The sequence below is a fragment of the Thunnus thynnus genome, chromosome 17, assembly GCF_963924715.1.
Source record: "Thunnus thynnus chromosome 17, fThuThy2.1, whole genome shotgun sequence".
Classification (NCBI taxonomy): Eukaryota; Metazoa; Chordata; class Actinopteri; order Scombriformes; family Scombridae; genus Thunnus; species Thunnus thynnus.
The window spans coordinates 28,693,515-28,720,382 of NC_089533.1; the positions used below are offsets into that span (position 1 = coordinate 28,693,515).

The window sequence follows — 26,868 nt, forward strand, 5'->3', positions numbered from 1 at the left end:
TGAAGACCATTCAAAAGACTCCTCTAATGTGGCAGAGAAGATGTTCAGGTGCTCCTCATGAACCTGTAATGTTGGGTCATGTCACATGACCATGTTGTATTAACCAGGTTGTCATCAGTGGTTGGTAAACACATGACATGGACTAGACCGATGAAGAGGCCACTGCAGGATGAATATAATGGTATTCTATTTTGAACTCCTCTGTTAGTTCTTGTTTGGATGTTATGACAGATATTTAGATTAGTGGACACCATTAACCTCTCGCACTTTTTGGCACAGGAATAGGTACATAGATAAGTGTGCAGGTCTCTTTTTGATCTTCTTTTTTGTTTCCAGACCTTCTTCTTTTATGGTAGCATGCAGTATTTTGAGAAATTTTACTATTAATATGGAAATAATTACTGAGATGATGAGTAATTTCAAAGCGGTGTGGTTAGCATTGTTTTGTCACTTGATCCCATCCAGGCTGTTGATCAGCTTCGTCAACGACTCCAGCGCCCCCTTCTGGCAGGGCTACTTCTACACAGCTCTGCTCTTCATATGCACCTGTGTGCAGTCGCTCATCCTCCAGAGGTATTTCCACGTCTGCTTCGTCTCAGGCATGCGTCTGCGCACCGCCATCATTGGAGCTGTCTACAGGAAGGTACGGGCACATTTAAATGGCACTTTATTTCAGTGATTTTTTTTTTTTTTTTTTGTCTGTGGTTTTGGTAAAGAATTACCAAAATGATTCAAAAGCACAGTCTAAATAACCAAAACCAGGTACTGCTCACTCTTTCCTCTATTTTCACCCTACAAGAGCTTGTTATTTGTTTGAATTAGCCATCATGATATTCTGACATACAAACATGAATTTGAAGTTGAGTATTATGGTCAGTTGTCTGCTGATTGTGGCTGTGATCTACAGCTGGACTCTAACCCTTGTAGGGGTGTTTCCCTCCCTGGATCTGCTCTTTCAGGCCTTGGTTATCAGCAGCGCAGCACGCCGTACCTCCACAGTTGGAGAGATCGTCAACTTGATGTCAGTGGATGCTCAGCGCTTCATGGACCTCATCACGTACATCAACATGATATGGTCTGCCCCTCTGCAGGTGGCACTGGCCCTTTACTTTCTCTGGCAGGTAGGATTACACAGCAGCTATAGAGCCATCGTAACCAACAACATCTCTATTCTGAGAGAGTCTCACATTAGGAGATTTTTGACTGTCAACATAAACACTGGTCACTGCAGCCTGCAGTGATGAGACAATGAAGGAAACTTTATCTCAATGTGTAAGTACACATTCAGCATTCAGTTCTGTGTTCTCTTGTGCTAACATTAGCTGAGTTCTCTCCATTTTATGTTGGCTGTGTACATCTGTAGTTGGTGGTTAGAGACACATATGAATTTAAAGTAAATTATCTTGTGCGCACAATATAATAACTTGTTTGCACAAGATGAAAAAGTATGACTTTTCGGGACTTCAGGGGTTACGTATGGACCGGATCGATCTACAAATTCAGCAGCAGGCAGTAAAAATTAATGTCATGGCATGGGAAAAGTCTTAAATTTCACTCCCATTGGCATGAAGTATTGTCTTTTGGGTTTTCAAAAATATACAATCCGATTGGCCAACATCATGAGGGCTCAGCCAGCCCTCATGATGTTGTGATTGAAACTTTGAAAAGGTTGACAGCTTTAGAAACATCACGTTCTGCCACTGTTGCAGCTGGCTCAGCTGTATGAGCTATGTGGTTTTAGAGATGGGTATTTGTAAAGTATCTGCAGTCATGTGCTCAAATACAGTTCCAATATTTGAGGGGGCAAGTGCCGTGAGGGAACATGTACTAGTGGTGATGTCAGTGGAAATGCTTCTTTAATGTGGTTTTAATGGTTGTGTATTTGTCATTGTGCAGAACCTGGGTCCATCTGTGCTGGCTGGAGTGGCTGTGATGGTTCTGATGGTTCCTGTTAATGCTGTCATCGCCATGAAAACCAAAACCTACCAAGTAGGACTTCTCCACAGACACACATTGTCACATGAATCTTCACTTCCATCTCTGTAAGCCATACAAAACTTAATGACTAGGTCCACTTATTGGTTTCTTCCAACTTTTTTAATGTTCAGAAAGCTCAAAGACCAATGCGTTGTGTCAACAGAGTAGTTGTTATTTTCACTCATATATGTATATACACAGATGGAACACACACACCTACCCTACTCAACCTTTTGACAGTTTGTAGCATTGTGTGGCTTGTATTTGTTTCTGTTAATTTTTTTGGTGCATGTGTGTGTCGGAATAGGTGGCTCAGATGAAGAGTAAGGACAATCGCATTAAGCTGATGAATGAGATGCTAAATGGCATCAAGGTGCTGAAGCTGTATGCCTGGGAGCTGGCCTTCAAGGACAAGGTGTCAGAAATCCGTGAAAGTGAGCTACAGGTCCTGAAGAAGGCCGCCTACTTGGGTGCAGTATCCACCTTCACCTGGGTCTGTGCACCTTTCCTGGTGAGTCCATCACAGGACACAGAAGCACCACCATGTCCAAATAAAGTGCATAGTTTCTTTGAAAACTACAGACACATCGGCAACTCTACAGACTGGACAAAATGATGGAATGACAAGTCACTGAGTGTTGTAGAAAAAACTTAATTGACTTGACTTCACTCACTTTCTGCAAATGTATGTTATGGGAATAATTTTAAAAGAGATTATCACATTAAGATCTCCCTCTCATTCCCTCCTGCCTGGTCACTATACAGGTTGCCCTGTCCACTTTCACTGTGTACGTGCTGAGCGACGAACGGAACGTGCTTGATGCCCAGAAGGCCTTTGTGTCTCTGGCGCTCTTCAACATCCTACGTTTTCCTCTCAACATGCTGCCGATGGTCATCAGTAGTATGGTGCAGGTTGGTGTGCCTCCATTCAAATGCTCATCACTCAGTCACACACAATTGTAATAAGGTACAGAAGAAAAAACAGACTGTATTGTCACATACCTCACATATTCTTAATGTCCTGCATTCATGCAAAGAGTCTCAGAGTAACACAAACGTTCCACAAGCCGGTTGTAATCAGACCAGGGCAGATGCTTGCATTGTGTGCACATAGTCAACATGTAGACAACACCTTAACATGTAGACAACTCGTTTTTAACATGTAGACATCGTGTTGACATGTATACAACATCTTAACTTTGTTGTTTATGCTGCAACAAGTTAAATAACGTAGGATATGATTGTAACTAAAGCACACATCAGGATGAGAGTTTAGAGACTGACAGAAAGGACACTGTCAGAGAGCTCATGTTAACAATGTGACAACACATGACTTCAGATATCAGATATTGTGTTTTTGGCCTCTCTTTCCATCCATATTTTTCTTTACCATGTGAATTTGTTTGAATTTTACAAATAGTCAAATGTTCAGCCATGGAAAGAGAATTCTGTAAATTCATTTGAACTATGTTTTCTGTAGAAAATCTTAAAATCTGGACACATAAAACCAAAACTATATGTATGGAGAGAAACCTCACAGGTTAGTGAGGAAATATATATTTTGGATGGACTGACCCTTTATTGAGCTTAACATTATTTTATACATACACACACCAGGGTGTCTGCTGTAACCTAAGGGCATCAAATGACTTGATGTCACAATGGTTTAGAAATGACTTGATATTATATTGAGGGTATAATATTGAGTCTTTCTGTTGTTCTGGGGTTTCATTGTGGATGGGAAACTTGACAAAAACAAAAACCAACTGTAAATGCAAGTGTGGATAAGAACAGTCACTATTTGAACATTAGTAGCTATATCAACCTGTCACTCTGTGTCTGTCTTCAGGCCAGTGTGTCCTTGAAGCGACTGAGAGTGTTTCTGTCACATGAGGAGCTGCAGGAAGACAGTGTGGAACACAAAGCAGTAGCAGGCTGTGAGTCCGGAGTTTTTCCCCTCTGCTTTTCTTTCTTTTGCTTTGTCTGTTGTCTCCTCCCTCTTGTCTCAGAATTATACATTCCCACATGTTGTATAGATTCTCCTTCCTGTGCTTGTGATGTGTGTATATTCATATATCCTTCTTTCTTCCTCCCAGCTCCTTACAGTATCTCCATAGTGGACGGAGTTTTCAGCTGGTCCAGATCTGAATCACCGACACTCAAGAGGTGTGTGTGTCCCATATTTCCTCAAGATGGTTAAGTGTATTCACATAAATAAAAATCAAAATGAATTAATGTTCATAATGCAGGCTTGCCCACACTAAACACAACTTCATTTCATCTTTATTATAGTTCAGATTTATTTATTTTATTTATCTTTTCTCAGCCTAAATATATTTTTGTTGTATTTGTGTTATCAGTTTTGACACCAATTTATTTTCTAGTTTCAAATGAACTGTATACATATTTGCTGCTATGAAATGTCCAACTCATCATACATCTTGGTCACGAATCTTAAATAATCACATTTAAAGGATCTTTATCATAAATATTTGTCCATGTCATTTGTCATTATGTTATAAAAACAAACTATTTGAACTCCCAACATCAACATTGGTATCAGCTTTTAGTATTAACACAGTTGATAGTTCTCCCTGGATCGGACCTAATCCTGATCCTGTGAATCAGCTCGGGATGACCCTTGTTACAATGTACTGACTGATGATACAGATGGCAATATTCTGTAATAACATATGAGTCTGTCTCAGCCATGAAGAAGTCAACAAGCAATGGCAAATATGGAATGTTTTGCAGGCAGCGTTAAAACAGCTTCTGTAATCTGTGTCGTTTGTTTTTATAGGTTCAGTTTATTGTGGTTATATTGTCCTCATACAACTCATCAACATTCCGGAAGACTATTAAAAAATTAATTTCCTTCTTTTTTCTAATAATGTGTTTTCTCCCACAATATCACACAAAGTAGCAAACAAAATAAAATAATTAGTTTAGTTCATAAGTATGCAATTCACTCGTTATTAAAAAATGAACCTGATTGATTCCTTAAATGGAAGTGAAATGAGTTGAATGTCTCTGTGTGTCTGCAGGCTGAATGTGTGTATCCCAGAAGGCTCTTTGGTGGCTGTGGTGGGTCACGTGGGTTCAGGAAAGTCCTCGCTGCTCTCTGCCCTGCTTGGAGAGATGGACAAACTAGAAGGAACTGTGGCTGTCAAGGTGGCTGCTCTCACTCTCTCACACAAATAAACTGACATAGTGGAGGGTTTGCACACTGAAACCTCTCTGTCTGCTGTTTTTCCAATATGGCTTCAACAAGATTTTCATGGCTTAAAGCTGCACTGGTCCTGCAAGCCTGTTATTTCTATGGCAGTTCTTCACAGAGTGCTCTGTATCTCAGAGACCAAAACACTGAGAGAAATCAAATTGAATCAGGCAAGAAGATTTGCACAGAATTTACACAATAACATGCAGAGAGAGCACTAGCACCTGATTTTTTTTACAGTGGTTCTAGTTCTTGTGATGAAAATGAAATGTCTAGTTTTTTGATTTTCATGTCATCCAGACGTTCTACAGGCTATAGTTACCATGGTTTTAGATGTTGTTTGGATCTGTGAGGCACTGTTTTCCTCTTTCTACCAGGCAGTAATACCACAGACTGATCCAGTTATCATTCTGGCTGTTTGAAGCAGTGTGTCTCTCTCTCTGTTGTTCTGATCACTTGGTATTATCACAGTTACCTTGGATCTCCACTGCAGACCAGCTGATCATTCAGAAATTTGATTCACCCACCTTTTAACTAAAATCTGTTTGCTGTCTGGGTTTAGCTTAAAGATGAGCAGCTAAAACACTGAATAACATCAATGCAGCAATGTTCCTTTAGTGATTGATAACCATCAGTAATCCTGCAATCATTGCTAGTGACAGCCTGTAAACACAAAAGATAGCAGACTGAATAATGATAATGTTAAATTAATGTTAGCTTACCTTTTTATTAGGTGTCAGTGTGCTGTCCTGCCTGTTTTTGTGGTTTGTCCAGCTGTCTTGTTGCTGCTTTGTGTCCAATTTTCAGTGGGTTTGTAGATTGATTTATTCCATAAATCTATTTTCTTTCCAAAAACTGGTGATGTTCTCTAACAATACTGAGATACAGAACATTGATGAATACAGCATGCTGTTTGTTAGAGGAAAAGGTCAAGAAGCTTCTGAACAAGAGATATTTTGGGTGGTAGACGATACTGTTTGACAGTGTGATCCTGCAAATGCATGCAAGCCATCAAATAAGATACTATCGATTAGTTTTCATTTGTTAATGAAAATTATAATACATTTCATCATAGTTTTCTATTTCAAAAGTTATTCTTTATTTTGTTTTTGTCACTGGCACTAACCAGACAACAGCTAAGAAGAAGTTGACTGGTGGAAGGCCTTCCTTCCTGCCCTTTATGCAGTTTCTCAGTTCAACCTCTGTCTCTAAACAGTGCATTTGAACTCTTGTCTTTTAAAGGCCCCCCTCCCAATGAGTCCACCCTGTTCTGATTAGCCACCTCTTGGAAGCTGCCGAGGGGCAGACATATCAGAGTTGTGTTAAGTTACTGCCAATGAAAACCCAACATTTCCTGTTTCACTGCTTCGAAGTGAAGGCTTTTAAATGACTAAATAACGGGAGTTTTTTATTGTGAAGAATTTACAGGAAGTGAAACGTGTTCCTCACTGAATCAGCAGAACTTTGTTAGTGGCGCTAAAAACTGGTTTCATGTTAGTTCATTTAGGTATTCTACTAGATTATCAGATTATGGCATATGATTTCAAGTGAAATAACCCCAACCCTAACCCCGCAGGCCTGGACCACTTGTTAATTTTTTTAATACCTCAGAGAAAATTGGTGAATTCCACAGATTCTCTTAATTAATTACTCACATATGCCACTTAAGTACCAATCTGTTCATATGGGTGGTTCTTGTATAAGGCCCTTTGCATGTGAGCTGATGTGTGTTGCCCTGCAGGGTTCGGTGGCCTATGTTCCCCAGCAGGCCTGGATCCAGAATTCCACACTGAAAGACAACATAATGTTTGGCCAGGAGAGGATTGATGCCTGGTATCAGGATGTGGTGGAAGCATGTGCCCTTCAGCCGGACCTGGAGATCCTTCCTGCTGGAGACGAGACCGAGATTGGTGAGAAGGTATCAACCCCTGATCACGCATTTAATCACACATTTAGTCATTTAATTTATCTGAGTAGAACAGATGTCAACTATTCGTTTAAGTTGTCTACTTTTAAAATTACGGCTTGTCTAGAAAGAGAAATGTGAGTTGCTTACAATAATAAAAAAAAAAAGTTTTAGTTGCTGTCTTTAAAATCATAAAATAGCCTTGCATAGTTTTTAGCTCTGTCTGTTTGTCTGTACAGGGAGTGAATCTGTCTGGAGGTCAGAAGCAGAGGGTGAGCCTGGCCAGGGCTGTCTACTGTGACCGTGCTGTCTATCTGCTGGATGACCCACTGTCTGCTGTCGACGCTCATGTAGGAAAACACATCTTTGATAAAGTCATTGGCCCACAGGGTCTGCTGAAGGACAAGGTGTGTATGATCTCAAGTTCCCACTGATGTATATTGTTGTTATAGAGATACGCAGTGGGAGGGGCTGCTGGTTCTGTTTCCCCATTCTGTATTCCCATTTCAATATTTTCTTTTATCAATCTCAATATTACTGAACATAGAAACTCAGGACTCTCCCAGATAATGTAACAATCCTATAGGTTGATATTCTGACCACCTGTTTCGATTATTTACACTTCATTTCTGAGAAAACCCGTTTTGTCCAGGATTTTGGTGGACGGCTAAGAATACCGCAATACCAGTGTGTCTCGGCAGTTTTGTCAACACCATAGCAAGGATGTATCTTTAGCTTCTACCTGCTCGGTGATTGGCTGCTTCTTGCTGAAATGCACAATGGGAGTAGTAATAACTACCCCAGAATGGCTGTACCTTCAACTTTTTACTTAAATAACCAGATATTTTCTAACACAGCTGTTCATCTTTTGAACTGATGATCAAGTTTTATGTGAAACTACTGCAGTTTATTTGTTAGTGTGAGGATTAAAATGATAAGAATTCATAATTTCACCTCACGTTGCTTCTCTTTTGGCAGTCTTCTGTGACATTTGTCTGGAAAAAAAATATAAATTTAAAAACTTTTGGATCAATCTCAGTGTCAGCAGATATTTAATATAAAAGGACTTGAAATGAATACGCTAATGATTTATTGACTTTTAAAAAGGTACGGGTATCACCTTTTTACACACGAGCATGTCAAATTTGTGTGGCTGTGTACAGACTCGTGTGCTGGTGACCCACGGGCTGAGCTACCTGCCCCAGGCTGACCTGATCCTGGTCATGGTGGAAGGAGAGATCACAGAGATGGGCTCCTACCAGCAGCTCATGGCCACAGAGGGAGCCTTCGCTGAGTTTCAGCGAACATACGCTGCTGTCGACCACACTGACAATGATGGTGAGACACACTGCACTTTTTTTTATTTTCCTTGATCACATTAAGGAGAAGTTAGTAATTGCACTGCTGAGAATGAGCAAATCTGCTCCATGAACATTAACTGTGTTTTGGATCTTAGATTTTTGCTGCAGTGGTTGTAGATAATTTTTAAGGATAAATAATTTCTCAACACTTAATTTTTTGTTTCCTTCTTACATTTAGAATCTGAACCAAAGAAAGGAACCAAAGCATTAGAGAATGGCAGTGTGACTGCTCTTGCTGGGTGAGTGAAACTGTGAAAAACAACAATAGAGCTCTATGACACAGAGGAATAAGGTATATCAGGCTTTAGATACACATACCATAGCTGCTAGAAAGATCAATTCATTGTTGGTCTGGCTCTTTTCATGGGAATATGTTGATAATAAGAATAATATGGAATATCACCAGACCTATACTTATATATGTTTCATCATGATATATACTAGTTGTTCCTCTTTTTGAAGCTCCTGTGTTTCTTTGTATTATTCCATGTCTAAGCAGCAGTGAGTCCAAACTATCCCAGACGGGCAAGGACGGAGAGGTGCTGAACAAGAAGGCCAAGAATCCCGAGGTGGGAAAGCTGACAGAGGCTGACAAGGCCAGCACTGGACGGGTAGGTAGAGACTAGGGTTGGGCGATGTCTACAGAAACAAAGCTTTTATTGCACTTACAGTAACGTAACGAGTGTAGTTGTTGTCAACTCAAGTACTTCATGTTGTTCTGTCTCTCCTCCGCTCCGCTCAGAGGACACACATGCACAAAGCGCTCAGCCCCGCCTGCAGTGAAATAGGAAAGGAGAGAAACTCAGCACGACCATAAATGACAGCAAAACGCAGTAGACACCGTTTATTTATGTTATTTACCTAATTTATGTACACTCATTTCACTTTAGCTCAGTGTAAGCATCTACTGTGTTTTGCTGTCATTTATGGTCACGCTAAGTTTCTCTCCTCTCCCCTGTTTCACCGCGGGGGGGCTTTTAAATCACGATGTTACAACGGTAGAGGCTCAGTGGGCGATGACCGTCAGCCATCAGCGATGGACGATGGCATCGCCTATCAGCCCAACCCTAGAGACTTAACATACTCACATGAGAGCAGGGATTCATCATCGCATATCCAAGTGCAGTCTGATCCATGCTGGCCTCCTCTCCCTCCCCAGGTCAAGCTCTCAGTGTTCTGTGCCTATCTGAAAGCCATCGGAGTGCTCCTGTCCTGCATCAGTCTACTGCTGTTCCTCGCCCATCACCTGGTCTCCCTGTTCTCCAACTACTGGCTGAGCCTGTGGACTGATGACCCCGTAGTTAATGGCACTCAGCCTTACAGACAGACGAGACTCGGCGTGTACGGTGCTCTCGGCCTGTCCCAGGGTGAGGAAGGGTAGGGGGGAGACAGAAGCATATATACAATATTATTATTGAGCCAAGAAGCTTGAGGAAATGAGAAGTCATGAAAAGAATCTTTCCGACACACCAGAAGAGCATGAAAGTTTCTTTGTCATTCACACCTATACTCAACACATACACACTCTTTCTAGCAAGATGCTGAATTAGGAAACAAGATCTAAAAAATAGTATTGCATCTGATTTGTTGCTGGTATTTGTGCATCTATGCGTTTATTGGCATTTCCAGTTTTAATCTGTACAAATCACATATTGAATACTTTTACAAATCCCCTCACTCCCCACATCTACTGCATGAAGAGGAGGAGTGTGCTTGTTCTAAATCTACATTCCACAAATCATTAGGGAGGAGTGTGCCAAGATCTTGTTCTCAGAGGGTTCTAAGGCTAGCCATAGGCTGAGGATTTATATTGGCCAGTATATCAAAGATCATTGTGATGGCACCCTTGAGACTAGCATCTGTGGCTAAAAGAGTGTCTATTGATGTCACTTGGGGTATCTCAGGGAAAGGATGGTAACCCTTCTGTACAAAATGCCTATTTTGTAAATAATGGTAGAAATGAGAGTGGGGTAGGTAAATGTTTCTGCCAATTGCTTGAATGATGCGAATACCCTATAGACATATAGATATAATAACTAATAGTACATAGTACATTCCCATGCCACGTTCAAAAAGACAGATCTGACTTGGCTGGTGGTTTTCCAGACCAAATTGTTTCCTAAATTGAGATCATATTCTGATTGTGTGAGCTATAACCGGATTGTTGTATGATGCACCAATTGCCAGTGGTAATGGGGAAGTGACTAGGGAGTGAAAAGGAAGATCATGTGATTCTACCTTCACCTATTCTGGTGCATGCTCAAATGAGCTACCTTGGACATACATAACAACCTTCTGGATGTTACTTGCCCAGTTATGATAGAGAATATTGGGCATAGCCATCCCCCCCAATGCTTTGGATCTTTGTAAGAAGGCCTTGTGTATCCAAGGCTGCCTGCCACCCCAGATAAAGTTAGAAAAAAATCCTGTCAAGAGTGCTAAACTGCTCTTTGGAAATGAATATTGGAATGTTCATATTAAGCAGGCAAATACACCCAGTCATTGATAGTGGTGACGTGTGCCAGCTCTCCATATCTCGTTTGCATTTGTCAATTAGAGGAGAAAAATTTAGTCTGTATAAAAGGTGAAAGAAGTGAGGAACTGTGATCCCCAAGTTGAAGTGGGAGGTCACTCTCCTGAAGGGAAACATAGAGGCAGGAATATTAAGAGCAGTGGGGTTCAAAGGGAAAACTTCATTTTTTTTGCAGGTTCAGCTTATAGAGAGAGCTTCCCGAATTCTTCCAGACTGGATAGGCTAGAGGGAAGAGACAAAAGCGCAGGGTTGGTGATATATAGGAGAAGGTCATCAGCATACAATGACACTTTATGTACCCTATCACCGCGGCTTATTCCCTCAAAGGAGACAGCATGTGGTTAATTCGTCAAGTCAAAAAGCATGGCGTATTGTGCATCCAATTGGGCTATGGGCTATTTTTTTTAATTGTGTGAGGTGAAGGTAGTATGAGGTATTTATGTAGTATGCCTTTAAGTGCAGATTGCAGAGGCAGAAACACCCTCCATTTGTTTAATGGATTATATTCAGTTGTGTCTCCCACCTGCTCAAACTAACTCATCAGCAGTTGTTCACACTCAGACCTCTCCAAAATCCTGCATATTTTATGCACAGCTGGCACAGCATGGATATGTTCATTCATTATTTAAATCTTCTGACACAGCACCAGGACAGCAATTAACTTTCTATACCCTAGTGAGGTCAGCTATTCCAAAAGATTCCATGTTTCTACAACTGAGATCATCGCAAATGTTGTTTACTGCTGTATCCAGTTGGCTAAATAAGGAGAGATATTTTGTAAATGTATTTGTTTATGTTTACTGAATTTAAAAGACATAAATGAGGCTTTTCTTGGTGCAGAGAAGGAGCACAACCGTAGAGTTTAAAAGTGTTAATTAGTTTGCACAGCTCTAACCTGTGGAGTTCATGCGAGCAGCTGCAGCACCAGTATACATTAGCTGCCTGCTTACTGTCACTTGCCTATCTTGTGCTGAACCTCACCTTTCAACTTTTCAACAAGCAAATAAATGTAACTATATAGAAAATAGGTTTTTATGGGGTCCCAGGACCCTCCTCACTCCTCTGAGCTGAAATAAGGGAACTGAAACATCCTAAAAGGGTCAGTTCACCAAACTACAAAGACACATTTTCTCATTTACCTCTAGTGCTCATCATAAGTGCAGACTTTACTCACATAACTTGGACTGAGGTAGACTCTGGTAGACAAATTAGAAAAAAGTAACTTGACTGGCTTCAACACCATTTTCTCTGTGACTTGACTTGAAATGACTTGATGTCTTCCCCAAGATCAAAGATTCAAAATGTGCAGTGAAGCAACTCGTTATTGTCCTCACAGTATACATCACTCTGACAAAGTCACATTGCATGGGGAGGAGGGAGAAGTACGGTTGGCAGGGCAGACTAGCAGAGAGAAAAATAATGACTTGTTTAGGACTTGAAACAAAAAGGTCTGGACTCAGGCTTGACTTAGAGCTGAAACTGTAGTTCACTTGTGTATGTCAAGAATTTCAATATGAAACCTTTCATAGACAGCTCATCAAATGAAGCTTGCGTAACTCAAGGCACTCATCTTTTCAGGCAGGGTATGTTCTTGGCCTCAGTGTATGCATGTGTGTGTGTTTCAAGCTCAGACTGTGCAGCATACAGATCTTACCCTATAAACCCCACTGATCTCTTATAGGTTTGGCAGTGTTTGGTTACTCCCTCTCCATGTCCATCGGGGGCATCCTGGCATCTCGCTGCCTCCACCAGTCCATGCTGTACGATGTCCTGCGCTCACCTATGTCCTTCTTTGAGCAAACCCCCAGCGGTAATCTGGTCAACCGCTTTGCCAAGGAGATGGACACCATTGACTCAGTGATCCCCAGCATTATTAAGATGTTCATGGGCTCCATGTTCAATGTGATGGGTTCTTGTGTCATCATCCTGATCGCCACACCACTGGTGTCAATCATCATTCCTTTTCTCGGTCTGCTCTACTTTTTTGTGCAGGTTAGTGTGAAATTTTCAGAACGCAAAAAAACACTTCTTTTCTGTTTTCTTTTTCCATTCCTTTCATGCATTTTGGTCCCTTAAACATGAACATACATTGGGCTATGCATTATAAGTGTTACTGTTCCACGGTTTACAGCTGCACTGTATTTGATTGTGGTTAAGTGTGAATCAAGGTGTCAGACGGCTCTGTTCTTACTCTGTCCAGAGGTTTTATGTGGCATCATCTCGTCAGCTGAAGCGTCTGGAGTCAGTTAGCCGTTCACCCATCTACACTCACTTCAATGAAACACTGCTGGGCACCTCAGTCATCCGAGCCTTCGGTGAACAGGAGCGCTTCATCCGTGAGAGTGACAACCGGGTTGACCGCAACCAGAAGGCCTACTACCCCAGCATAGTAGCAAACAGGTCAGGAATAGTGTTAGTACTCAGTCTTACTGCACCTGCTGCAACAGTATGCACTGTGTCATGAAAAATACAGAGGAAAAAATAAATAAAAATAAATTGAAAAAAATCTTTAAATTTCTTCAGTTCCACTGAATGTGCCATTTATTTCTTGGAATAGTCTTCTTCCTTTAATATCTTGTTGTGTTTGTGTAGGTGGCTGGCAGTTCGTCTGGAGTTTGTAGGAAACTGCATCGTGTCATTTGCCGCTTTGTTTGCTGTCATAGCCAGAGAGAGCCTCAGTCCAGGCATTATGGGGCTGTCTATCTCCTATGCCCTCCAGGTAAACACTGACACTCAAACCTGTGTGAACTGCTCATGCTCACACTGTCTTCAGGGGCAAAGATAAGTCAGGTTAGAAACCACTCTAGCCTGTAGGATGCTTTGTACATGTTTTGTAAAAATGTATATGACACCATTTGATTATGAATCTCTTGTATCACTACCTTTTTTGACCTTTTCGACCTTTTACCCTCTCACACTTAGAGAGGTCGAGCAATTTACTTCTACTTGCAGCAAAATGTAGGATGAGGAGTAACTAGTAGCAGCGCTGATTACTCTACCATTAACTAGCGAATGACTTCAACTTTCCAGTCACATCAGAGTGCAGAGACAAACAGCCAAATAACTACAAGGAGTTTAGCCCAGTTGCCCTATCAATTTTAAAGTGATACAATATTCAACACAAGCCTGTATGATTTGTAGAAAAAGATTATATGAATGTTTGGCTGGTAGCAATGAACATGTGAAGTTAAAAACAAGTAGCCTTCAGTTTTTGATAGAATCCTCATCTTGCTTTCCTCTTTCCCATGCTCAGCTGACTGCCTCTCTGACCTGGCTGGTGAGGATGTCCTCTGATGTGGAGACCAACATAGTGGCTGTGGAGAAAGTGAAAGAGTACAGTGACACAAAGAAAGAGGTACAAAGAAGCGAATCCCAGTTTGACCTGAGCCAACAAACCCACATACAAAAGAAATGTCAATGTGACATAAAACTAATAACTAACCATTCAGAAATGTCCTGTTGTATCCTTGATGCTTGAACTGGTCGGGAGCCTCTTTTTGCTCAGGGTCTGACTCTGGTTCAAGCATATATGGTTGCTATGTTCTATGTCATACCTGCTCCGCCCTCTAATGGGCTTCGCCTTTGGTTTAACCCATGAGGCTCCGCCTTGGCACCTGAGAAAGATCTTTGCTCTCACTGACCAATCAGGAGGTACCAATTGTGCAGCAGCACCCTTCCACTATAAGACCCCAGCTCTAGTGCTGCTCATCTCCCTTTTTCACTCAGCCACTTTGAGAACAGATCATCTTCAAATTTCATTTCACCATCCAATGTCGCAGAACAAATTCAAGATGTCTGCTAGCAAGTCCTGCATTTCGTGTGCCTTGCCTATGCCGCCAGTGGATTGTCATGAATCCTGTTTCTACTGCCTGGGTTGGTGGCAACAGGCTGAGGCTGACTCCTGCCCTGCCTGGAAACAACACAAGTGATGGCACAAGTTTGCCAAGTCCATCTTCTCCCTCCACACTAGCCCAGGGCTAGCAGCGGAGACCACGACAGCTCATTCCAAACCATGGGACGAGAATGACGAATCCCAGCCCCTCTAGTAGCTGTCTGGCATTAGTGATGGAGATGATCCTCATCTGATATTTGCAGGGTGCAGTATGGTTGCCTGTGTGGGTGCAACTTGTTGCACTTAGTCAGTGGCTTTGATACATAATATCTTGCCTTAAATTGGAGATGATACACTTCTCAATCAGTGGCTTTGAGAAGAAATTCTATAAGACCTGGGGACCCTTTTTGACATACTTAATACCCAAATGACATGGCGTGACATGCATTCTAACTGCCCTTGACACTAAAAATAAAACACCTGCCTTCATGGAAATGGCTACATCTTTAATTTTATTTGTTTATTTCTATGCATTTCCTTATACCTGTTCTAGATAATCAAAGGGGTGGGGGTAGGGATGTCTTACTTTATTACTGTCATTATTGTCACTGCTTGTTTTATTATATGATACTGCATTGGTGTATATTTCATAACAATGTGGAATATATCCACCCAACCCTGGAAACTTTTGTTGAAAATCTCAATGAAAAGATTTTGAACATTGCGTCCTCTATGGCACTTTTCAGCGGTGTCTGGAGGATATCTGTTTGGCTGCCTCCTGGTCTTCCACTTCAACTTTTGTTCAGTCATATCTCAGGGACATGACTGCTGGTTCTGTGTCTCATTCAGTGCTTGGTGCACTGCCTGAGGGGACCTAGTCTGGAGCAGACTGAGGTTTTTTGTTGCTGGCTTTTTTTGCAGTCCGGTGCAAGACCCTAAGACAGGCGGTGCTCAAATGCTGTTTCTTGGTTGTGGCTGGGTTCGGACTAGTGTCGGTTCAAGCCCAGCTGAAAGTACAACTCATCTGTAACGGCCTTCGCCTCAGGTCTTAACCAATAGCGAAGCCCCTTAGAGGGCAGAGCACGTACAACATAGAAACAGTAGTTACCTGGATGTAACTTCAGTTCTATGAGTACGTGTGTAGCCCTCTAACCACAGGCCCAGCTGGCCCCAGTTGTTGTTGCTGAGTTTCAAAGACAGAAGAGCGAAGCTAGTGCTGGGGTCTTGAAGTGAGAGGATGCTGCATGGTTGCTACCTCTTGATTGGGTGGTGAATGCAAAGATCTTTCTCAGGTGTTGAGGCAGAGCTTGGCGGGTGTTGCTATTGGGTAAACCAATAGCAACGCCCGTTAGAGGGCTACTCACGTACTCATAGACCTGGAGTTACATTTAGATAACTGCTATTTTTCTCTGGCAGCCATGTTTCTCCCAGGGTTCACGCTCAACAGTTGCCATGGTAGTGCGAAGCCGTACTCGCGTCGGCACACCCCAAGGCAGAGGGGGGTGAGGTGAGCAGCAGCTCATTATCATTTAAAGGAACAGGCACTCAAATTGGCCGTTCTGACCAGGGCTGTTGAGACAGGGTGAGAAGACTGCTGTGGTGCTTAATCCTTGTAGTATTTTGACCAAAGCATGTCAGAGACATTTTATTAAGACCCCAGAGAACTGTGTTAACTTGTGGAAAAGAGGTATAATACGTCACCTTTTAAAGGTACAGGAAATGATTTACAATCCTGTTTTTATCGACATATACAGTAGGTATACACATGATGTACTATTGAAAGCATTTGAAATACACAAAACATCAAATAATCGCTAGAAAACACCAGAGTTTATTCAGATTTTTTTCATGGGAGTCCAGACACCAGGATGGTATGATGCAGAAGCAAATACAATCCAGGAGAGTTCAGAGATAATGATGGTGACCTCAAAGACACACACATTAACATGCTGTAGGTTGCTACTGATTGTTTAATTATTTAAGCTATTAAATTATATAAGATTTCAACAGTGGTGAATTCTAACCTAGGTATTTGATGATTATACATGATTTGATGAAACATATATTTATTAAAATTGTACATGTTGTAAAATATAATGCAGTTTTACAGTTGCAGTTTTTTAATCATCCAACTGTATAGCAAGATACTGAAATTAGCTCCACCTCAATCAGCTAAAACATTAAAATCTTGCATTACACGTTTAATGCATCAGTAGTAATCAACCTATCATATAGTACACAATAATATAACACTGACTGCTGTATAATAAGCTGCAAAATGTACTTTTGATACTTGAAGTACATTTTGGTGATTATACTTAGGTAAGATTTTGAACACAGGATTTTCACTTGTATTAGAAGGCTTTTTATGTTGTTGTACTAGTAGTTTTCAGAATATTTCGTCCATCTCTGTTTTCCAGCTCTTTACATACATACAAGGTACAAGTTCCAAACAGGGTCACAGAAGTGAAAGTGAAAGTGCAAGTGGGGTTGTGGTGGATGTTGATGTGCTAATTGACCTGTGCACCCTCTGACCACCAGGCAGAGTGGAAACGCGAGGCCTCCACCCTTCCCCCAGGGTGGCCCACTGAAGGCTGCATAGACGTCAGAGGCTTTGGCCTGCGCTACCGCCACGATCTGGACCTGGCCATCCGCGACATCACCATCAAAATTAATGGAGGAGAGAAGGTCTGCCTTTACATCACTAGGCTTTTACAACTACTCTGATGTCTACTTAAGAATACTTCTACTTTTTGAACAGAGATTGTTGGTGCATTGAGAGTACAGTATGGCCATTGTAACATCAGCTGCTACATCTGCCCATTAGGTGGGGATTGTGGGGCGCACTGGAGCGGGGAAGTCATCCCTAACACTGGGACTGTTCCGGATCATTGAGGCAGCTGAGGGTCAAATCTTCATTGATGGGGTGGACATTGCTCAGCTGGGCCTCCATGAACTCCGCTCCAGAATCACCATCATACCACAGGTTAGTGCAGAGAGGACACTAAAGAACATGGAATTAAATGATATCTGAATGGCCTACCAGGGATTGACATGAATGCCAGTCCAAGTTAAAATTGCCTTCATTCTAAGTGAGGTCTTATGTGGTTGTATTTGTAGTACACACACAGCTGGTGTATCCTCACTGCCATAAAGTCTACTGTCTACCTTGTGTAGTTTGTTTTGATTACATTAGGAGCAGAATACAAATTGATACTTTAGTGAGTGCTTAAACATGTTAAGAGTGGTAGATTCAGTCCAGTCCAGAAATGGGGCTCAGCTAAATTATTCCTCATCTCACCAAATCTTTTAGTCAGTGTGGCACAGATGACAAAAGAATTGGTCCCATGATGTGATACACAGATATGCAACTCTCTCCCCCTCCTCAGGATCCAGTGCTGTTTTCAGGTTCTCTGAGGATGAACTTGGATCCCTTTGACAGCTACTCTGATGAGGAAGTATGGAGGGCTGTGGAGTTTTCTCATCTCAAGAGCTTTGTGTCTGGTCTTCCAGACAAACTCAGCCACGAGTGTAGTGAAGGAGGAGAGAACCTCAGGTACAACTGCTATTAAATCATATATAAAGCCATACAAACAACTAAAGACTTCATCTACCTCAACTGTGAGAGAAGCAGGCCTTTTTCTCAAACAAGCTTATATAAGAGACATAAGTGTATATACACTGTTTCCATTTCTACCTGTTATTTCCACAGCAATACGTCCATCAGTACAACAGAGATGTCATATTCACCACTCTGCTGCTCTCACTCACACTAGTACTGCTCTCACTCACCAATTCATCCCAGTTGCTTCTACTTTGCCATTTTTTCATTCCGTTTTGCGCTATTATCAGTGACAGTCAACACTTCCTGTGCAGATGTTTCATAGTTAAAGCCTTATTGCAGCTTAAATGACCTCTTTGCTGGTAGACATTTAGTGTAGAACATCTCCAGGAAGTGTTGAGTTTCATTGACAGAAGCTTAACACTGAACAAAAATAAGAACAGCGGTAGTTGTTAGAAGATACAGCCATCCATACAGCCTAAAAACCTCACATACCCTGGACTTAATCATCCATATTGTATGTCTAAAGAAAACAGTATACAACTAAATATTTAATATCTCCAACACACAAGCTAGATAATGCGTAACCTGCTCTGTAGCATTCATATTACTCTAGTACACACTGCAACATGTAAACATGCTTCAGCAAGTGGACAGATGAGCTCTTCATAGGTATGAAAAAGGTTACCCTACCCAAAGAGGACCCTTGGCTATCTTACCTCAGCCTTAAATCAGTGGTGGAAAGTAAATAAGTACATTTTCTCAAGTACTGTACTTAAGTACAATTTTGACGTACTTGTACTTTACTTGAGTATTTCCCTTTGAAGCTATTTTATACTTTCTACTCCACTACATTTATTTGACAGCTTTAGTTACTTTTCAGATGAAGATTTGACTCAATGGATAATACAACAAGCTTTTAAAATACAACACATTGTTAAAGATGAAACCAGTGGTTTCCAACCTTTTTGGCTTTTGACGTCTTATAAAAAGCAGTGTGTAGTCGGGGTCACATTTCACATGTCTATGAATTGTTAACAGCTCCACCAAATAAAGACTTTTCCCTCTAAACTTCTCACATGCTTTCATTTCAATAAATGTTCAAATGATCCAATATTTCACCAAAAATCAAAGATTAGAGAAAAAGTCCAAAAACTGAAAACAGATTTGTGTATCAGAACTTTGTTTTTTCTTCTTTCCTCTCCCATTAATCATCTCACGACCCCTCAGATTTATCTGCTGACCCTTTGGAGGGGCCCGACCCCTAGGTTGGGAGCCACTGGACTAAACTAGCTAACTGTATATAAAGTAGTTGAAAGTAGCTCCACCTCCAGCAGCTACAACAGTAACATGCTGCTCTAACACTGATGCTTCACTATTAATAATTTTATGATGTCATATATAATAATATATCAGTCAGAGGGACCAAACCACTACTTTTACTGCAATACTTTAACTACATCAAGCCCATAATACTTATGTACTTTTACTGCAATACTTTAACTACATCAAGCTCATAATACTTATGTACTTTTACTGCAATACTTTAACTACATCAAGCTCATAATACTTATGTACTTTTACTGCAATACTTTAACTACATCAAGCTTATAATACTTATGTACTTTTACTTAAGAAGGAGTTTTCATGCAGGACTTTACTACAATACTAATGGAGTATCTTTTTAAATTGCTGTATTGGTACTTTTACTTAGGTAAAGGATCTGTGTACTTCTTCCACCTCTACCTGAAATTGGGCCCATCAATTCAAAAAGCTGATGAGGGAGGACCTGGACTCGAGCCCAAACGCACTATAGTAGACTTATTTAAGTTTCTCTGTTTGCTGATGTGCTGCCTCTACTTTGTTTAAGCAAATCTCTGTTTTCACTCCAGTGTGGGTCAGCGGCAGCTGCTGTGCCTGGCCAGAGCTCTGCTGAGGAAGACCAAGGTCCTGGTTCTAGATGAGGCCACAGCAGCTGTGGACATGGAGACAGACAACCTGATCCAGTCCACCATCCGCTCTCAGTTTGAGGACTGCACTGTCCTGACCATAGCTCATCGCCTTAACACCATCATGGACTACACCAGGTACCATACACTACACATGAACACTTTGCATGATAGAATGCTTTGATATACCTACATTCAGTCCAGACAGGAAGTATTTGGACAGTTAAACAGATTTTGTTCTTCAGTCTCAATTGGTATTATTCAATTGTAAATAAAATAATGGATACTGTATTAAAGTGCCAAGTCTCAGCTTTAATTTGATGAGGTTTAACACGTAGTGGCCAAAGTTTAAGGGTTCAAAAGTAATTGGGCAGATATACATGAAGTCAAACAAAATCATTACATTTAATATTTAGTGTGAAATCTTTTGCGGTCAATGACTGGCTGAAGTCTTGGACTGATAGACATCAGCAGACACTTTGTATCTTCCCTGGTGATGCTCTCTCAGGCCTTCACTGCAGACACCTTCAGCTCTTGCTTGTTGTGGACTCTCTCTGCCTTTAGCCTGTGCTTCAGATTGCTGAATGATGAAATGTGCTCCAATGAGTTTTGATGTGTTTATCTGAACAGAATGATCCTGTGTTCCTCTGAATTCATCCTGTTGCGTCTGTCAGCAGTTCCACTGGCAGCCATACATGCTCCAGCCATATCAAAAGCACCATATCTGACAGATGAAGTGCTATGCTTTGGGTCATGAGCTGTTCTTATTTTCTCCACACTTTCCTCTTTCCATTATTTTGATAGAGGTTGATTTTTTTCGTTTCACCAGTCCATAGAACTTTGTTCCAGATCTACCGCTTTCTTTTTGTGGGTTTTGGTGAACTGCAACCTGGCTTTCTTGTGTTTGAGGCTTACCAGGTGTTTGCATCTTGTGCTGAATCCTCTGAGGTTCTAGTTATCAATTCTTCTCTTGATCGTTGACAAGAAAACATGTCCGCCTACATCCTTCATTTGCATGGTAACCTCTTTACTCCATATATTGACAGACAACTCCACCAATCTAATTGGCAACAGTCAACTCTCAATCAGCTCTGAGTCTTATGTGAGCTCTTTTGTGCTGAACTAACATTGAAACGATATATGGCTGCCCAAGAAGCTATTTTAATATTGACATAAACCTACTCAAGTTAAAGTTGATACTTGGCACTTTAATGTAGTATCCATCATTTTATTTACAATTGAATATGCCGAAACACAGAGCCTGAAGAACAAAACATGTGGTGAATGCTTACTGTCTGGATTGAACATTTTGTGTTTAACATTGTCTGCAGAAGCCAGCAGTGGTATCATGGCGTTGTCTTCTCATTATCTCCAGATAAATAGTTACTTATTCTTACTTTTTTGTCATCTAAACAGGATGAATCAATTCTCATGTTATTTGGAGATTTCAAACATTAATTTGTCATCTTCATGAGATAAGGTGCAGAAGAGTGTTTGCGCATAGGTGCATGAGGCACATTTGAGCCTTTAGTAGTACTAGTGTTTGTGCTAAGAAATTTATTAGTATTCTGTCTCTTCTAGGGTCCTGGTGTTGGACAAGGGAGAGATTGCAGAATTTGACTCTCCCTCCAATCTCATCGCTCAAAGAGGAGCCTTCTACAAGATGGCGAAGGACTCTGGGCTGGTCTGAAGCAGGAGGTGCCTCACTGTCCAGATGTTCCTCTGAGCCCCTCTAAGCTCCTCTGGCTCCCTGCTGTGGAGATCCTGTGTAAAGGAGTGAGAGGGAGATAAAGGAGGGGAAGTGTTCAGATGGAGTGTTTGTCTATTAAAGCAAGGGTGTTGGTGAGAGCAAAGGGTTTGGTTTGACCTGCTTCACCCTACTCTCCTATCCTCATTTAACTACACAAATGTATGCTGCCAGTCCCAGACAACCCTGCTTCTTTCTGTTAGTCCAGATCATATGTACCCCAATTTCTTCCCAGCTCATTCATGCCATGGAAGGGAGAGGGATGAGCAGTGCTGAGGTTGGTAGAGGACAAAAAGGCTGTTGTCTTGTAAGTACAAAATCATGTAGTGTCAAATACTGCCCTCAAAAACCAGTTGTTTTGAAACACAGATTTTAAACATCAGTGGTGATTTGAGAAGAGGTCAGGATGTGGGGGCTGCTGGGCGCTGTGACAAAAACAGGAACTGTATCTTTAAAGTCAGTATCTCCCCAACAGATACTTACCTAGACAGCGCATTAAAATGGGTTTATGGGTGTTCCCATTGTCATGACAACCAGAGAAGCAAAGATGAAGTGACAAATTTCTGCCTCACAAATAATTTGTCCCAATTCCATACTAGATACTAAATGTTTACACAAACAGGTTTCCTGCAGTGTTCACCAAGTTAGTTTAAGTGCAGTTGAATATGTTTATAATATATAATAACATATTTCACATGTAATACCACAAGTATGAAAGTATGATGGAACAATATGGCCTACAATATATATTATATAATTTTTTCAGTACTTCTCAGCAGTATACAACAATAATTCTAAATAGATAATTAATTATATTAATGTGACCTGAACCTGGATAAGCAGTAGAAAATAGATGGATTAATCATTAAAAAAAGTGATCAATTCATTGAAGCTTTTAAAACACTTAAGTTTATAGATGTGGAACGTCTCCTGACAGCTATCATATATGAAAACATTTTATACACATCAAAACAACAGCTGAGATTCAATTCCACCTGAGAAAACATGTTATTATTAAAGCAGACATATTATGCACATTTCCAGGTCTATATTTTTCATCTGCGGCTTTACTGGAATATCTTTGTAGGATTCACAGTTTAAAATGTCTCCTTATTTATCTTATATTGACCCTTCATACAGCCCCTCAGTTCAGCCTCTGTCCCAAACAGGCAGTTTTTATCTCTTTAAGGCCTCCGCCAGCTCCGGAGGCTACATCAGCAAACCATGAAACAAAATATAGTAGTAGGATTTCACTACTTTTTCTTGTTCTTTACTCAAAATGTCAATGTCTCAAAGACATCCGTACATGTTTGAGCTAGAATCCTATCCAAAATATGAGAGTGGAAAACATGAAAAACAATCAGAACGGTAAATAAATAACAGAAAACCACAAAAAGCATAATATGTCCCCTTTAAAACATCAGGCTACTCATACAAGTATAATATTGTATTACATTAGGCTATGTCTGATGTTCAGTGCTGCATATGGCATCAAATATGCACACAATACATCCTACACAAGATACCATGATGGAGAAAGAGAGGGACGGAGCAGCAGGTTCAGCAGGTGGAGGTGGAGATGGTGTTGAAAAAACACGCAGGAAATATTTTACCAAAACAATAATAATGATAACAATACCTGTTGCTAATCTGCATTTCAAAGTTTATTGAACATCAAGTTTAAACACAACACAAGCCACAACTCTCTACCCCTGGTTCATTTGCTGTTACAGTAATCAGATAGTTTTCTGTATTGTTATATTTGGTTATAAACAAGCCTATATTTAATTCACATTTATTTTACCAACTACAGCCACACATGTGACTCCTGTAAATCCCATCTAAGCTATGTTTACGCCTGCTCTCTAGAGACAGAGCATTTTCCACACAAAATTGACCGTTGCAAACTGCATGACCTTAGTAAATCCAGCAGAATGAATAATCAATCTCTGTTAATATGTCTCCTATTATTTGAACAATCCTCCCTTGAATGCATAATGATGAGAGAGACACACTCTGGTGTGATTGCATGTGTTTGAATTTTCTTATTCATGGAAAAATATAGAACATCATTAGACTTATCTGTTGAGTGAGTCTCCTCAGGCACAGACAAATGGACTTCAAATCTGCACAGAATTAGTAAGTAGTATGGAACTGGGACACAGCTAATGTTTTGAGCCAGTAGCTAGCAAAGCTCACTGATACAGGGCAAAGCTCTTGGTTTGTAAGATCATCAGGACTGACTCTCCTGAGAGAATTTTCTGTTGCTGACTCTCAGTTTTACTTTGAGAGCATAATGAGGAGGAGGTGGAGGTGTTAGGAGCAACAACAGGTGTGCCACCTGATTGATCAGAAACATCCATTAGGCTGGTGATGTCACAGGCCTAGGCAGTGGTTTGTTACATCAACACGTTTCAATCTTAACAAAACTACAAACGCACAAACTCAAGGAATCTGTTGCATAGATTCCATTTGACTGTTACTTCGTATCCAGCAATGATTGTTTATTTATTGTGTATTTGTTTTCTTTATGCAACAGCTTTAAATTGATGTGTTCATACTAGCCACTGATTTGGTTAGAGGTTCTTCTCATGTTGTAAATGCTTTGGAGCTTAAATATTTTGATACTATAAAACAATTCTCTGTGGTTCCATAGTTCTTAAAAGGAAACTTTGCAGGACTGAGTGATTGACATGTCCAACTGAGAGTTTAAGGCTTTTAAGGCTTTTTCAAACTCAGTTCTATTCTTTGCCCGTCCTCTGTCTGTTCTCTTTGGTCTGGATGCCCAAACCGAAGAACAGAACAAAACACAGTTTGATTTTAGATTGTCTCCAGTGACATTCACAAGGTACTGACTGTGCACAACATAAACATTATGATTCATTTTTTTACACACATTTTTATTGTTTCTGTTCATTTGTGCCCTCATTTTCATTTTTGTGCACACTTGTTTTACAGCCAATAAGTCATGCCAACATGTAAAAAATGCATGTTTTCAGGAGTCACAAGAGGAGTTGTTGTATGTATTAGTGAGTTACTGTGATATTTTTATTGAATAAAGATATATTCATTTGAATGATAATTTTGATAAGGTACTGTTTACAGAGAGCTCCTGAAATTATATGCAGGAAGAAATCCCACTAATGTGCACTGGGAACAGTTTAGTGCACATCAGAAACCAGCTGTATTGCACACAGATTCTTCTATTTCATAACAAACACAGCAGAAATGTATATGTTCTAATTGGTTATAATAATGCTTACCGGTGACTGACTAGTGTTCAGGCAAACAATTTTCACACATCTGATTTTGAGTAGTTTTACTTTACAAGTGACAAATTATTTTCTGTCTGTTATTGTTTTACATAGTAGAGACAAAACACAAGTGCACTGAGCTACATTTCCACCAATGTTCCAGATTGTCTGGGCAGTGAGCCGTCGGCCATATTGTCCTGCAAACCTTGACTGCAAATCTGTAGAAGACAGCCTACGGTATCTAAATGCTGACAGGGTGAGGAAACGGTCTTCTTGGGGTGTCGTCTTCTTGGGACGACCACTTCGCGGCCTGTCTCTGACATCCCCCGTTCTATGCAACTTGGCCTTCACTTTTGAGATGGTACTAGGGCTCACTCCAAATAATGCTGCAACTTGGTTTTGCGGAACACCAGAAGTTGCCCTATCGCACGGGCCCTATCCAGATCAGTCAAACATGGCATGCCGATTCTTGGAGCTGACACCTACTGACCACTGTAGCAGGGCTCATGCTCACACCTGGGGGTACCAGAAGCTCAAAACAAGAGTCAATAGCAACAGCAAAATAAGCTGTTTGGCATTGGCAGAAAAGATTTGGCAAATTTTTCAACCCACATACTCAGCTCTGCTCATCCCACAAATGCATGTTCCTTACAAATGTGGCACCATTTAAAAGGGAAATGAACAGGCTTTCCAATGGTATAAGATTTATTGCCAAGAAGCATTGTTACAACAAAGAAATAATCTACCAAACACAAATTTCCTTACTTTTTGTGCTAAGTTTATATAAGTTTCATTATGTTTGGCCAGCTCCAGATATGGTTTCTTGTGGGATATTTACCTGTACATACAAGACAACTTTAAGTGTGCATAGGAAACTGTATTTTAAAGAGCTCAACAGGCCACTAGAACTTTGTTGCACGTGTAACCTCAGGGGCTCTGCGGCAATTTTTTCAATTTTTTTGTGGAAAAAAAAAAAATTCCAAGCAATACCTACTAGCAACACCTAGGGGTTGTTAGTATGAAAATACAGGAATTTTCATCATCAGTATCAGATTAAATGGATGTTTAATCACAATGATAATAATAAATCACACACCCTTCTGCTGGTTTTGGGTGCATTGTCAAAAATTTTGATGAAGTTTGTTTAAAAATTAGATGAAATAGAAAGTATGTGCTTACAATACAAATTACAGCAAGATATTGAATATCACTGCAGACTCACAATTTGACCAATCTCTAACACCGTTTGAAACATTTGACATCTTTTATCTAGTAGTTGCATGTTTTGAAAAATGTAGAGTGACAGACTTCTGAATCGACCATAGTTTGCAGTGAGATAAACTTTTTTCACAATTCAGTGGATGTACTGAAAAAACTTTAAGCTCTGTAGGATGTACGGGTGATTTATTTAGATTTTTTGAATTCTGCAATGTGAAGTGTCTAGAAATTTAGATTTGTTGTAATAAGCCATGCCCACTTTAATCAATCATTACCAAATTTTATGCATCGACTCAATGAATTTCCGAATCC

At 40.6% G+C, this 26,868-nt stretch overlaps 1 protein-coding gene across 1 annotated transcript in view; it reads left to right on the forward strand.

Annotated features, from left to right (window-relative positions):
- Window positions 1-25,166, forward strand: part of abcc1 (ATP binding cassette subfamily C member 1 (ABCC1 blood group)) — a 38,084-nt gene extending 12,918 nt beyond the window's left edge. Inside the window, exons 9-31 of the mRNA XM_067615437.1 lie at window positions 466-643; window positions 960-1,121; window positions 1,897-1,989; window positions 2,285-2,488; window positions 2,743-2,889; window positions 3,827-3,914; window positions 4,074-4,143; window positions 5,022-5,148; window positions 6,936-7,112; window positions 7,340-7,507; window positions 8,264-8,438; window positions 8,640-8,700; window positions 8,961-9,072; window positions 9,621-9,828; window positions 12,676-12,986; window positions 13,195-13,394; window positions 13,587-13,713; window positions 14,248-14,349; window positions 17,368-17,514; window positions 17,654-17,812; window positions 18,216-18,382; window positions 20,281-20,475; window positions 21,919-25,166. Of these exons, the coding sequence (XP_067471538.1) occupies window positions 466-643; window positions 960-1,121; window positions 1,897-1,989; window positions 2,285-2,488; window positions 2,743-2,889; window positions 3,827-3,914; window positions 4,074-4,143; window positions 5,022-5,148; window positions 6,936-7,112; window positions 7,340-7,507; window positions 8,264-8,438; window positions 8,640-8,700; window positions 8,961-9,072; window positions 9,621-9,828; window positions 12,676-12,986; window positions 13,195-13,394; window positions 13,587-13,713; window positions 14,248-14,349; window positions 17,368-17,514; window positions 17,654-17,812; window positions 18,216-18,382; window positions 20,281-20,475; window positions 21,919-22,027 (3,487 nt within the window). The 3' untranslated portion in view covers window positions 22,028-25,166. The remainder of the gene's footprint in view (window positions 1-465; window positions 644-959; window positions 1,122-1,896; window positions 1,990-2,284; window positions 2,489-2,742; window positions 2,890-3,826; window positions 3,915-4,073; window positions 4,144-5,021; window positions 5,149-6,935; window positions 7,113-7,339; window positions 7,508-8,263; window positions 8,439-8,639; window positions 8,701-8,960; window positions 9,073-9,620; window positions 9,829-12,675; window positions 12,987-13,194; window positions 13,395-13,586; window positions 13,714-14,247; window positions 14,350-17,367; window positions 17,515-17,653; window positions 17,813-18,215; window positions 18,383-20,280; window positions 20,476-21,918) is intronic.
- The last annotated feature ends 1,702 nt before the right edge of the window (window positions 25,167-26,868 follow it).